Below are 14,877 nucleotides of genomic sequence, written 5' to 3' on the forward strand. Positions count from 1 at the left end.
AATAAATAAATCTTTAAAAAAAAAAATTCTCTCTCCTCTCCCTCTGCCCCATTTGTGCTCTACTCTCTCTTAAAAAAACTATTTAGGGCACATGGCTGGCTCAGTCAGCAAATCATGCTACTCTTGATCTGAGGGTTGTAAGTTTGAGTCCCACATTGGGTGTAGAGATTACTTAAAAAAAAAAAATCTTGGGGCGCCTGGGTGGCTCAGTCGTTGGGCGTCTGCCTTTGGCTCAGGTTGTAGTCCCAGGATCCTGGGATCGAGCCCCACGTCGGGCTCCCTGCTCTGCAGGAGGCCTGCTTCTCCTTCTCCCACACCCACTGCTTGTGTTCCCTCTCTCGCTGTGTCTCTGTCAAATAAATAAATAAAATCTTTAAATAAAATAAAATAAAATAAAAAAATAAAATCTTTGTGGCTCCTGGGTGGCTCTGTCAGTTAAGAGTCTGCCTTCAGCTCAGGTCATAATCTCAGGGTCCTGGGATTGAGGCCCGCATCAGGCTCTTCACTCGGTGGGAAGCCTGCTTCTCTCTCTCCCTCTGCCTGCTGCTCCCCTGCCTGTGCCCTCTCGCTCCCTCTGTGTCAAATAAATAAATAAGATCTTAAAAAAAAAATCTTTAAAAAAAGAAATTTAAATTTTTTTTGAAAATACCTATTAAACTATTATCTCTACTTCATCTTTTTTTCCCTACTTCATCTTTAAGTTGGTCATCCAAAGTAGTCCAGAAAACCACACAAACAAAGCAGTCACGATCGAGATAGATAGTAGTTAAGAATGTGTGTTGTGGAGGCATATACTTCAGGCGTGAATCCCAGCTCCATCCATTCTAGCTTGGGCAAGTTACTTAACCTTTTTATAGCTCACATCTTCTCTCAGTGTATGAATATTCTTCATATAGGACTGTGTGAGAATTAAATGAGCTAAATATATATATATATACACACACACACATATATATATATATATATGGCTTAGAACAGTATCTGATATACAGTAAGCTCTATGAAAATACTTGTTATAAAGTTAAGTAATGAATAAATGACTGGTTCAAATAACATACCAAATGCTGTGTCATTTCTACTGCAATAGGAGTAACTTCTTCACTATACTCGCAGATCATTTTCTGAATTACATTGGTAAGATCATCATTTTCTGTTTCTCTTATTATATGAAGAAGAGCCTGCATTACAGGTCTGATGAATGGTGTAATATACTCTTTAGCTGTAAGAAAAAAAGAGAAAAAAAGAGAAAAAAAATTTGGCCAAAACCTCCTAAAACCTGATATAAAATACATCAAAAAATAAAAAATAGATACTTTCCCATAAAGGGGAAGACAATGTGTCAAGTTTCTAGGATTATGCCTTGTACAATTATTTGTAAAAACACTACACTATTTTTGAGATATAAATCCTTTACCTTTTTCTTGATTGCTGATCAACACTTGAAGTGCAATGGCAGCTTCCACTTTCACGGGCATTTCCCTATCATCAATCAGACATCTTCGTGTCAGCTCTAAGGCCGTTTGCAGGTTCTGGTCACTTTTGAACTTTACTTCACAAAAATAGTGAAGGACCCAGCAAGCCTTTTATTAAAAAATGCAGTGAGTTACTACAGATATCCTACATTAAATTGCCCCAAGCTAGAGTATATCTATTCCAAAAGTTCTGTGTGTGGGAATTTGGAGGCTGGCCAGTGGTAGGTATGTCCAAAGAGACAACACTAGACCAGTACTATGATCCCAACTTATTCTTTGGCTGCATGACGTTTGTGTGAATAGCAAGATCTGAATGCAAAACACAGACAGACACTGCTATCAGACACAGATGAAAACTATGCACACATTACAACAGCCATTTAAATATTTACATGAAAAAGTCTAAAATGAAATAAGGCTTTTTATTAAGATGAGCATTAAAAAGGTTCCACATAAAAGTCCACATAAGCAGTCATTCATTACAGAACATAAATATATAAGTGAATACATGTTTAAAACATACCCTCGCTCTCATATAGCCTAGTTCACTGCTGAAGAGAGGAAATACATGATTCTGCAACATGTATTCCATCTGATCTTTGTAGATCTTTTTCTGTAAATACAAACAAAAATTATTTTTGAAAGAATTCCAAATATAATCATCTCAAATGCCAAATAAATACACGAATGTTAAAAATGACTATGTCAAAACATATATTTATTCTGATTCTTTGTACCTCAGGATCCATACCTAATTTTCTCATTCTCAAACTTCACCACCAAAAAACACTGAATTCCTTTTCTTTAATCTTTTTAGCTCATTTGCTTGGAAAGCATTTACACCAAATCTTAATAGCAATCATGTTTGAGTAATGGGAGTGTGGTTAATTTTATTCCTTACCTTATAAAACTATTATAATGAAAAAAAAACTATTATAATGAAAAAAGCCTCACTGGAAAGGTTCTAAATGAATACAACACAGATTGAGAAAAGACCCTGCTTACCAGGTAATAATCTGGTTATCTATAAAGATATTCTTGGGGCACCTGGGTGGCTTAGTCGGTTAGACGTCTGCCTTCAGTTCAGGTCATGATCTCAGGGTCCGGGGATAGTGCCCTGCCCGTGTTAGGCTCCCTGCTCAGCGGGGAGTTTGCCTCTCCCTCTCTCCCTCCCCGCCACCTGTGCTCTTGTGCTCTGGCTCTCTCTCAAATAAATAAAGTCTTTAAAAAAGAAAAAATTTTTTAATTAAAAAAATGCCATGGTTGGGGCGCCTGGGTGGCTCAGTCATTAAGCGTCTGCCTTCGGCTCAGGTCATGATCCCAGGGTCCAGGGATCGAGCCCCGTATGGGGCTCCCAGCTCAGCGGGAAACCTGATTCTCCCTCTCCCACTCCTCTGCTTGTGTTCCCTCTCTCGCTGTGTCTCTCTCTGTCAAATAAATAAAGTCTTAAAAAAAAAAAAAAGAAATAATTTAAAAATGCCATGGTCAGGGAAAAAAAAGATATTCCCATGAATCTTAAAGTAGGGTGTTTTCTAAGTGGTAGCAAGCTTTTAAAAAGAGTTCCTGGAATTGCATATTACATCAACATTAAAAATAAATGCTTGAAAAACTGAACACAGACATGGGAACTAAATGCAATGTGGGATCCTGGACTGGATCATGGACCATAAAAAAGGACATTAATGGGAAATCTTGCACAATGTGAAAGGGTTCTGTAAGATTAGTGAATAGTATGCTATCAATATTAATTTCCTGGTTTTGAGAATTGTAGTATGGCTATCTGAGATGCTAACATTAGGAGAAGGTGGATGAAGAATGGAAATTATTTTTGCAATTTTTCTGTAAGTCTAAAATTACTTAAAAATAAAAAGTTAAAACAGAAAAATCTGAACTTGCCAAGAGAACTCACTAAAGATTCCCAGCCTGCCATTTAACAAAGAACCACTTTCTTTACTCTATACACAGAAGGATGTGTGGACAGGTATAAAAAACTAAAATATAAATAAAATAACCCTACAAATTAATGGTGATATGTAACAAGGTTCCTGGGGAGTTAGAGGATTCTGTGACTAAATATTTACTTATTAACTTTTAAGCAAAATAAATTTCAGATCTTATTTATGAAGTCAGATACAATGTGTACAATTAAGCTGAGGTTCCTAAAAATAAATCTAATCCAGGGTCATTCTTTATTAGAAATTTATGTCACAAAAGCATGATGTTCCTAGGCTATGAATGGATTCATTCATGTTTATAAATTTCCTTAAAGACAAATTTTTTAAAGGAAAAAACACTACTTTACAATTATCTTGCAACATGAAAATAAAGTAAGTCATGCAAAAGAAGTACCTTAAGCACAAGCAGGAAAAGAAAATATAAACTGGACATAATTTCAGAATCTTATCAAAACTTGTATTTCATAGGACATCATCAAGAAAGTGAAACGATAACAGACAAAATACTTGCAAATCATATATATGAAAAAGGTCTAAGAGAATATACAAAGAACTTTTTTTTTTTTTAAAGATTTATTTATTTATTTGACAGAGACACACAGCAAGAGAGGGAACACAAGCAGGGAGAGTGGGAGAGGGAGAAGCAGGCTTCCCGCTGAGCAGGGAGCCTGATGCGGGGCTTGATCCCAGGATACTGGGATCATGACCTGAGCTGAAGGCAGCCACTTAACGACTGAGCCACCCAGGTGACCCTAGAATATACAAAGAACTCTTAACAATTCACCAATGAAAGGACAAATAACCCAGCTAAAAAAACAGACAAGGATTTGAATATACATTTCTCCAAAGAAGATATACAATAGCCAATATACACATTAAAAAAATTTCTCTGTATCATTAGTCATCAGGGAAATGTATATCAAAACCACAATGAGGTATTGTTTGACACCAACTAGGATGGCTACAATAAAAAGGTAATTGTTGGTGAGGACATAGAAACTGGAACCCTCATACATTGCTGGTAAAAATATAAAATGATACAGCCACTTTGGAAAACAGTCTGGCAGTTTCTCAAAATAGGACAGCAATTTGACTCCTAGGTATGTGACCCAAGGGAAGTGAAAATATTATGTCCAGGGGCACCCAGGTGGCTCAGTCGTTAAGCGTCTGCCTTCAGCTCAGGTCATGATCCCAGGGCCCTGGGATTGAGCCCCGCATCAGGCTCCCTGCTCGGTGGGAAGCCTGCTTCTCCCTCTCCCACTGCCCCTGCTTGTGTTCCCTCTCTCGCTGTGTCTCTCTCTGTCAAATAAATACATAAAATCTTAAAAAAAAATTTTTTTTTAAAAGAAAATATTGTGCTAAGTGAAAAAAGCCACTCCTCAAAGAGCACGTTATATAGCATTTCCTTTACATGAAATGTCCAAAATGGATAAATCTATAAAGACAAAAAGGAGATTAGGGGTAGCCTAGGGCTGAGAAGTTTGGAAGAAAATGTAAAGTAACTAATAGTTTCTTTTGGGGTTGATGGTTGCACAACTCTGTGATTATAATAAAAACCACTGAAATATTCACTTTAATGAGCAAACAGTATGGTATGTGAACTGTATCTCTCTCTCTTTTAAAGATTTTTATCCATTCATTTGAGAGAGAGAGAGCACAAAGAGAGAGGGAGAAGCAGACTCCCTGTTGAGAAGGAAGCCTGACTCAGCTCGATCCCAGGACCCTGAAATCATGACTTGAGCTAAAGGCAGATGCCCAACTGACTGAGCCCCTAGGCGCCCGCATGAACTGTATCTCAATAAAACTGTTATGAAACTACTTGCACACAAAAGAAGAAATACCTTCAGAAGTATTTCAGCTAAAGAGCCAATCATATGCAGGGCTCCATCTTTTTTTCGAGGATCAGCATTTGGCTCTGTAAGAATCTGGTAGCAAAATCCCATTGTCTTTTGCAGTACCTAGATTTAAAAAAGGAAAGTTAACACTTTATTTGATTTCCTAACAATCCTTAACAACAACAAAAAAGACAAAATGACTTACATGGCTAACATTAAAAGCTGAGTATATATCTGAACAAATTTTAAATATTAAAGCAAAAGTTCTCTATGTTAAATAACCTACCTCTTTCCTCTTGCTACAAGCTGTAAACAAAAGTGTCTGGGCAGCAGTGGTAGGAGAAATAAAATCTTCAAACACATCTAGAGAATAAATTTAAAATTAATACAAAACCCAGCAATTTGAATTTCTTCAACAAACATTTTCACATAATTTACAAATGATGCTCTGTAAAAAGACCTTAAAATTTTGCTGAATGTTCATGCAAGGTATAAAAAGGAAGCCAGATTCCTATATAATTTTGCAATAGTCTTTTCAGTACAAATTAAATTTTAATCCATTAATTTCTCTTAATGATCATTTTCTTTCATACAAAACACAACTACTATGAAAGTTTTCACAATATGGTCACAAAAGTACAATCTACTACAAATACAAAAGATTTTGGTAGGAAGAAGGACTAATACTCAACATTAGTCAAATTACAGTCCTTTAGTTCCATGCAAACTCCATGTGACTCCAGCTTCCAATATAGGTCTTCCCATTTCCCACACATATGATGACTGACATGGGATCCAAAAGTATAGTTTTGACAGTGTTAAGGTGTAATCTTGAATTTCTTAGTTTTAGCATGTGCCAAAAAGCACATCCAATAATTGTAACTTAGTAACACTACTATCTGTGTCTGCTAAAAATGAAGATCATTATCAAACGCCGTAACTAATGAATAGACCCCAAAAAGTCTAAAAAATGGACAAATTACATTAAAACAAAGATTTTTCAGAACCAAAGGTGAGGCCTTATGACACCCTTATGCATAATATATACAAATGTAGCTACTGACATATTTTGTTTCTAAGAAAGTGAAAATTTACCAAACTTCATGCGTATATATTCATAAGGGTCTTCTTGCCAAAGTTCTTCATCAGCGTCCGTATAGCACATCAATGGAAAAATAACATCTTGGATAATGCCCTGAAATTTAAAAGTTAAGAAAGCAACCTTAAGTCAGTCTTCAAATTTAAACCTTCAATTTGGTTAAGTGCTAAATAACAAAACCAACCCAATACTATGTATTTCAAAGCTTAATATCAAACTTTAGTAATGATTCTAGGATCAACTATTAAGGTACATACTATTAGAGTTTGTGCAACAAGTAATTATAAAATAAGACATATGTGTATATAGGTAGCAATTAAGTATTCTGAGAAAATACATTGTGAAATTTTAGTCCATCAAATCCTGTAGTTCTAAATAAAGCAAATAAATTACTCATAGAAATGGTACATAAGCTAATTACCCTACAAACTAATCTGGTGAAATAGTCCTTGGTTTATTCCAAATTACGTGACTAAAATGTTACAACCAAAAGCCAGTACTAAGAATTTAAATGCAAATTTTAAGATAATAGTTTTAGATTAAAAGGTAATCACAAAATACCCTTTACAAGTTTATATCAAGGTATTTTCTCATTTTCCTACTATACTATCAAAACAATTAACTAGACTAAGTAACAAGTCAACAAAATATGCACTTTTCAACCTTTATGATAATTAATGTTATTTCCATTATATTTTTCCGGAAAAACATTTCAGATAGAAAATTATTACTTGTATATGAGGCTTCAGATTCTTCCAGGTGAGGGCATGAGAAACTCCTTGATTAATGTAATTTAATGTCTGTTGTAAAACTCGAGGAGCCATATATTGTTTCTCCTTGTATTGATATAATACCTTCAATAAAACCTTTGAAAAGAATATTTGATCAAAAACCAAAAGTTAAATAGAAATTTTAACCATTTTATAAGTCAGTAAAAACATCTGACACGTATCTTAATACCCAGATCATCATTCTCAAATAACAACCATATTCTCTTAAAAAGAAAGTAATTTTTTAAAATTTTGTATTAGAGAACCGTATTTATTCCCAAGGTATTCAAATAAATAAACTGAATTACTACTATGTCAAAGGAATAGTTTCTGATTAAGTATAAAAAGAAAACCATAGGTTACTTACCTCCCAGAAAAACCTTACCGAACCACTCACCAATTTAATGTCTGCCAGGAGCTCTAAGTCTACATGGTATTTCAGAATAGCAATTGTCAACATTTGGCCCACAGACCTCCTGAAGGGTCTGTGAGGTCAAAACTATTTTCATAAGGCTAAGACATTATTTGCCTTTTTTACTATGTTAACATCTGCATCAATGGTACAAAAGCAGTGGTGGCAAAACTTCTGTTGCCTAACATGAATCAAAAAGTGTCACCCAAGTGTACCAGCAGTCATCATATTCTTTACAGTCACATTAAATTCAAAACAACCTTTCCTTAAGAACACTCTTAATGAATCAAAATATAATTATTATCAAATGGAGAGTATACATGTAGCACTTCTTCTACATACCGAAGTACAATGGTTGGAAGAAAAGCTGAAATAGTAGCTTTTCCCATCAAATGCTATCATATTCTTGAAAGAAGAACTGACAAATTATGGTTATTTAGACTTGTGTGTATGGCATATTTCCCCTCAAAAATGAATAAAATGAGTCTGTCATTTCAAGGAAAATAACTGACAGTATGTTACTGGTGTTAAAATCTGAGCTTCGAAACAAAAATTAGAATTCTCAAACTCTTAGATACAAAAGACTTTGATCCACTTAATTAGCTTTCCAATATTTAACAATATTTCTGACGACATCAGTGGTAATATTAGCAAATGTGATTTCTTTTTTAAAATTGCATAATGAGGGGCGCCTGGGTGGCTCAGTTGGTTAACCCTCCAACTCTTGATTTCCACTCAGGTCATGATCTCAGGGTCGTGAGATTGAGCCCCATGGTAAGCTCAGCGCTCAGCGGGTAGTCTGTTTCTCTCCTCCCTCTTCCTCTGCTCCTCCCCCTGCTCATGCATGCTCTCTCTTGCTCTCTCTCTAAAATAAATAAATCTTTAAAAAGATAAAATTGCATAATGAAATGTATTAACATTTGGAAAATCTTCCATTAACTCAATTTTCCAAATGACCAGCCGTTACAAAATCATGTATGGATAAATGATCCATTCAAAGTGTAATATAAATCAACAGGTGTTAATGTAAAAGAATCTAAGATGCTTGCTATTAAAAAACTCTACACTGCAATTAACCTTTAAGAAACTAACAGTATTGAGTGACTCAGTTGGTATTGCATGTGACTTGATATTGGGGTCATGAGTTTGAGCCCCACATTGGGTATGGAGTTTACTAAAAACAAAAACAAAAAAACTATCATTATCATATTTTGATGTGGTATCAAAGAACTTCCACAATTTTGTGAAAAGTCTATTAAAAGTCTTTCCTTTTCCAACTTATCTGAGGCCACACTGTCTGTATTTATGTCCAGCAAAATAAATTAAAAGACTAAATACATAGGTAGATGAGTATATAACTGCCTTTTATTAAGCCATACATTAAAAATTTAGTAAAAATGTTTAACAATGTCCATTTCCTTTTGTTAAAAACGTTTCATTTTGGGAAACAGTTATTAAGAAAAAAAAACATGTATTCTGTGTTAATATATTAGGTTTGTTATTTTTAAATGAATTAATACTCTTAAATTTTAATTTCTAATATGATAAATATCATAGGTATAACTCACATAAATGGAAGCTTGCTGAGGTTCTCAAAAATTTAAGGGAGTAAGGAAGACCTAAAACCAAAAAATGAGAACGGCTACAGAGTTCAAAATGGTAAAGACTGGGGTGCCTGGGTGGCTCAGTCATTAAGCGTCTGCCTTCAGCTCAGGTCATGACCCCAGGGTCCTGGGATCGAGCCCCGCATCGCATCGCGCTCCCTGCTCAGCGGGAAGCCTGCTTCTCCCTCTCCCATTCCCCCTGCTTGTGTTCCTGTTCTCGCTGTCTCTTTCTCTGTCAAATAAATAAATAAAATCTTTAAAAAAAAAAATGTTAAAAATTGCTACATGCAATCTTTGGGTACCAATAAATCAGAAAAAAAGCAAGACAGAAATTAACCTAATAATAATGTCATGTTTCAATTTAGAAAAATTCTTAGACTTACTTGCTGGACACCAACAGCAAATGCCTTCAGAAATACTTCAGCAAATTCATTATACTCCTTGGAAACATTGCCAGGGCTTCCATATCTAAAAGAACATTAAAATGCCCACTGTTTCTTTATGCTTTACATACTGATACTTATAAAACTAAGAGCATGAAAAAATAAACCTAAATCATCATATATTGAGAGCTTACCTTTCAAAAAGCCTTGCTAAGATATGTAAAGCCCACTTCTTACATTTCCACCATGGTAACTCTGGTCTGTCATCTTCTTCAACTTGAAGTGTTTCCTTTAAAGAGAGATTTATTTAATGATCGTAAGACATAATACACTCTAAGAGGAACAGCATGAGGTGAGAAGAGACTCACAATGAATGTTAGCCTTTTATAATAAAAGGCTAGATTTGGAAAAGTAGTCTTATTTATTAAATATAAGAGGCACTTTCATCTGCTTCACTACTTGGCTACAAAGGATATACTTTTAAAAATTCTTATAGAGCAAGCTCAAACACAAACATTTTAGTCAAAATCCAAATAATATAAAGTCAAGGCCATGGAAAGTAGTTTAATCAAAACCAGTATAGTTCAAATCAATAGGGCATGAAAAACACCATTTCAGAAATCTAGTTTCCGAAATATTAGTATAAACACAAAAGGATAGACAGATGAAGACATTCATTTAAAAACAATAGTGGAAAACTACGAAGACCCTAAACATTCACTGATAAATGGATGCTTAATTATGGAACATCTATAAAAGACTACTATACAATCCACTAAAAGAATGGATTGGATCCTTACATACTGACCTATAACATACCGACATATTTTTATTTTTTTTTTTCATTTATTTGACACAGAGAGCACAAGCAGAGGGAGAGAGGGGGAGAAGCAAGCTCCCTGCTGAAGAAGGATATGGGACTCGATCCCAGGACCCTGGGATCATGACCCAGGCCGAAGGCAGCCGCTTAACCAACTGAGCCACCCAGGCGTCCCCATACCGACATATTTTTGATTTACAATGGGAAAGTGAGACTTTGGAGCAACCCCAAATTAAAACAAAAAGTGACAGCAATGGTACAACACTTTGAAAATCACTTTAGAAGTTACTGATAAAGTTAAACATATACCTACCCTATGACCCAATTCCACTCTTTGGTAATTTACTCAAGAAAAATGAAAATATATGATCACAAAAAGATTTGTGTAAGAACATTCATAGCAGCTTTATTTGTACTACTAAAATCCTGAAACCACCCAGCTGTCCATCAACTTGTGAATGGATAAATTGTATATCCAGACAATAAAATATTACTTGGTAATAAAAAGGAACAGACTACTATAACACAACATGAATATATCTCATAAATATATCATGCAAAAGAAGGTAAATATAAAAAATTACTTTTATATTAAGTTCTAGAACAGGCAAAACTAATCTATGGTCCCAGAAACTAGAATGTTGATGATAGGAATGACTAAAACTAGCCACCAGCAAATATTCTAGGTGATGATTACATGGATACATATAACTGATAACTCACTGGACTGTTTATTTATAATACGTGTTTATAAATTACACCCCAAAAGTACAGAGTGTATAAATGAAAACTTTTAAAATTTTATTCTGTATCTATTAAATGTGTCCAGAAAAATATACACCAAACTTCCATACAGAGTGGAAGAAACGTTCTATTCATTTCTTCTACACTGTTTTTGTTTTGTGTTTTTACAGCAGGCTCCACACCCAGTGCAGAGCCCAACATTGGGCTTGAATTCACAACCCTGTGAGATCAAGAACTGAGCCAAGATCAAGGTTCAGACACTCAACCGAGCCACCCAGGCACCTCTACACTGTTTTTTCTTTTAAATAGAAATGTAAGCAATAAACCACAAAAGAGGAGGTTGTTCTCAGTTATGCCACTAATAAAATTGTTTTGGATAAATTATATAACCCTTCTATGTCTCCATTTAAAATAAATTCAGAGGGGGGGTGCCTAGGTGGTGGCTCAGTTGGTTAAACGCCTGCCTTTGGCTCTGTTCATGATCCCAGGGTCCTGGGATCAAGTCCAGCATCAGGCACCCTGGTCAGTGGCGAGTCTGCTTCTCCCTCTGCTCCTCCCCCTACCCCTGCTCCTGCTCTCTCTCTCTCATGCGCGTGCACACCTGTGCATTCTCTCTCAAATAAAATAAAATCTTTAAAAAATAATAAAATAAAATAAATTCAGAGGGGATGGGGGAAACAAAAAATAAATTCAGAGGGATTTTTTTGAGGATTAAATAAGGAATGTTAAAGCACTTAAAACACATTATGTATTCAGGACTTATAAATTCCCCTACCTCTCTAGAAAACTAGATTATAAAGAAAAATTGCAGTTACTTTAAAAATTGTGACTAGGGGCGCCTGGGTGGCAAGTGTCTACCTTCAGCTCAGGTCATAATCCCAGGGCCCTGGGATCGAGCCCCGCATCAGGCTTCCTGTCTGCAGGAAGCCTGCTTCTCCCTCTCCCATTCCCCCTGCTTGTGTTCCCTCTCTCGTTGTGTCTCTCTCTGTCAAATAAATAAATAAAATCTTTAAAAAAAAAAGTAACCATAATTATAAAAAATAAATAAAATAAAAATTGTGACTAAATTGGGCACCTGGGCGGCTCAGTTGGGTGTCTGCATTCGGCTAGGGTCATGATCCCAGGGTCCTGGGATTGAGCCCTGTGTCAGGCTTTCTGCTCAGCGGGGAGCCTGCTTCTCCCTCTCCCTCTGCCTGCCACTACCCCTGCTTGGGCACTCTCTGTCAAATAAATAAACAAAATCTTTAAAAAAGAAGAATTCTCATCATGGGGCACGTAGGTGACTGAGTCAGTTAAGCTTCCAACTCTTGGTTTCGGCTCAGGTCACGATCTCAGAGTCCTGGGATAGAGCCCTGCGTGCGCCTCCATGCTCAGGGAGCAGTCTGAGATTGCCTCCTTCTCTCCTGCCCCTCCCCCAGCTCGTCCACACACCCTCTTTCTCTTTCTCTAAATTAAATAAATAAATTTTCAAAAAAATTTCTCATCATAAGAAAAGAATTTTGTAACTATGTGAGGTGATATGTTACCAACTCTTAATTAAAAACTGAGAAGAGGGCGCCTGGGTGGCTCAGTCGTTAAGCGTCTGCCTTTGGCTCAGGTCGTGATCACAGGGTCCTGGGATCGAGTCCCACATCGGGCTCCCTGCTCAGTGGGAAGCCTGCTTCTCCCCCTCCCACTCCCCCTGCTTGTGTTCCTGCTCTGTCTCTCTCTGTCAAATAAATAAATAAAATATTAAAAAAAATAAAAAATAAAAAAATAAAAAACTGAGAAGATAAGATGGGGTGCCTGACTGGCTCAGCTGGAAAAGCATGTGACTCTTGATCTCAGGGTCATGAGTTTGAGCCCCATGCTATGTGTAGAGATTACTTAAATAAATGAAACTTATAAAAAAATTTTTTTATAGGGACGCCTGGGTGGCTAAGATGGTTAAGCTTCTGTCTTTGGCTCAGGTCATGATCTCAGGGTCCTGGGATCAAGCCCCACACCGGGCTCCCTGCTCCGTGGGAAGACTGCTTCTCCCTCTCCCACTCCCCTGCTTGTGTTCCCTCTCTCGCGGTCTGTCAAAAAATAAATAAAATCTTTAAAAAAAAAAATTTTTTTTAAATAAAGGGGCTCCTGGGTGGCTCAGTTGGTTGAGTGTCTGCCTTTAGCTCAGGTCATGATCTCAGGCCCTGCGCAGGGCTCCTTGCTCACTGGGGAGTCTGCTTCTCCCACTGCCCCGCTCATGTGCTCTCTCTCTCTCAAATAAAAAAAATCTTTATAGGGACGCCTGGGTGGCTCAGTCGGTTAAGCATCTGCCTTTGACTCGTCATGATCCCAGTCCTGGGATCAAGTTCCGCATCAGGCTCGTTGCTCAGCAGGGAGCCTGCTTCTCCCTCTACCTGTCACTCCCCCCTGCTTGTGCTCTCTGACAAATGAATAAATAAAATCTTTTTAAAAAATATTTATAGATTAATAAAAAACTGAGAAGAAACAGAAGCATTAGGATAGAGATAGATATAAGTACCTAAACAATAGTATAGAAATAACCCTGCACAGTTTTTTATTAGTATTGCACTTATGTAAACAAACAGAATGGTCTCTTTATCTAGAATAATTTGCATCATGAATTATATAAACTCATAAAAATGTTACAGAAATATCAGTTAAAATTCTCAAAAGATAATTAGATATTTTAGTAATACAAGAACACACAGAGACTTACATTAGGTACATCTCTGTTCACAACAGTCTTTAAAATTTCTATCCATTCTGTCAGGTTCTGTTGGTTTATCAGCTCCAGTGGTAGTGTATACTAAACGAAAATCAAGAATCAATACTTTAAAATCCTTACAAAAGAAAATCCCACTTCCTTTAACTCTTCACAAAACCTACAAAAAGTATTTCATTCAACCCAGATTTCCGGTTTTTAGCACACAAGCAAATTTCTTATCTGGTTGATTTGGTCAGTTACCTACAATGGAGAATTGTGGCACTGACAGTGAACATCCTTGTCTTATTCCCAAATTACTGGGAATATATCTTATTTTTACTGTAAGAGTGATACTGTGCATTTCTAGTGGACATCTTTTATCAAGTGAAGAAAATTTCTATTGCAAGACTCTTTGTTTTTTGTTTTTTAAAGTGGGAATGGTTATTAAATTTTATCAAATACTTTATCTGGCATCCTTAGAGATGGTTACAGGTCCTTTTTTTCATATAAGAGTTAATCACAGAAACTGATCTCTTACCATTGATCCAACTCTTGCATTCCTTGGATAAATCCTCTCAATAGGCTCATAAAATCAATATCCTATTCAGGATTTTAGGATATCTATTTTCACAAGTGAGACAGGGTTATATTTGAAATCAGGGTATGTTAGCGTCAAAAAATTAGTTGGGAAATTAAATATTTTGCCCTATGCCCTAGAACAATTTACAAAAATAACTTAATCTTAATCTAAGTTACAATCTTACCAATTAGAAAACAAAAACAGTATAGATATTGTATACCCAAATCACTTTTAAAAATTCTTTAAGAAGACGACAATGGAATGGCATTAAAGTGCCCTTTGGTTAAGACTGGGAGATAATAGATTGTCTTTACTAATCTAGCAAAGACACGCAAAATCCAACCAAACAATATGGTGAGTCAGTTGCAATCTTATTGGAAGTTACAGGTCTATTTAAATGAGATTTTAAAGTTAAGGGTACGAAATGAACCAAAGATTCTAGTAGACAAGATGAATCCTTCTACGGCTACATGGCACAAAAATAACTAGAATTTTAATCCTGATCAAAAAT

General features: G+C 36.0%; 1 protein-coding gene and 1 non-coding gene across 2 annotated transcripts in view; both read right to left on the reverse strand.

The window, feature by feature from the left end:
- Nucleotides 1-14,877, reverse strand: part of IPO7 (importin 7) — a 56,864-nt gene that overhangs the window by 13,860 nt on the left and 28,127 nt on the right. The window contains exons 6-15 of the mRNA XM_028116793.2: nucleotides 13,799-13,888; nucleotides 9,725-9,819; nucleotides 9,531-9,615; nucleotides 7,093-7,227; nucleotides 6,358-6,457; nucleotides 5,549-5,625; nucleotides 5,269-5,385; nucleotides 1,996-2,085; nucleotides 1,415-1,580; nucleotides 1,059-1,219 (exon numbers count right to left, since the gene is read on the reverse strand). Coding sequence (XP_027972594.1) covers nucleotides 1,059-1,219; nucleotides 1,415-1,580; nucleotides 1,996-2,085; nucleotides 5,269-5,385; nucleotides 5,549-5,625; nucleotides 6,358-6,457; nucleotides 7,093-7,227; nucleotides 9,531-9,615; nucleotides 9,725-9,819; nucleotides 13,799-13,888 — 1,116 coding nt within the window. The remainder of the gene's footprint in view (nucleotides 1-1,058; nucleotides 1,220-1,414; nucleotides 1,581-1,995; nucleotides 2,086-5,268; nucleotides 5,386-5,548; nucleotides 5,626-6,357; nucleotides 6,458-7,092; nucleotides 7,228-9,530; nucleotides 9,616-9,724; nucleotides 9,820-13,798; nucleotides 13,889-14,877) is intronic.
- On the reverse strand, nucleotides 1,663-1,846 carry LOC114219438 (small nucleolar RNA SNORA23). The gene has a single exon (XR_003611377.1). It is a non-coding gene; the product is annotated as a small nucleolar RNA SNORA23 (small nucleolar RNA).

Source organism: Eumetopias jubatus, unplaced genomic scaffold, assembly GCF_037043125.1.
Source record: "Eumetopias jubatus isolate StellerSeaLion01/CBP00866 unplaced genomic scaffold, mEumJub1_p1.0 scaffold_13, whole genome shotgun sequence".
Lineage (NCBI taxonomy): Eukaryota > Metazoa > Chordata > Mammalia > Carnivora > Otariidae > Eumetopias > Eumetopias jubatus.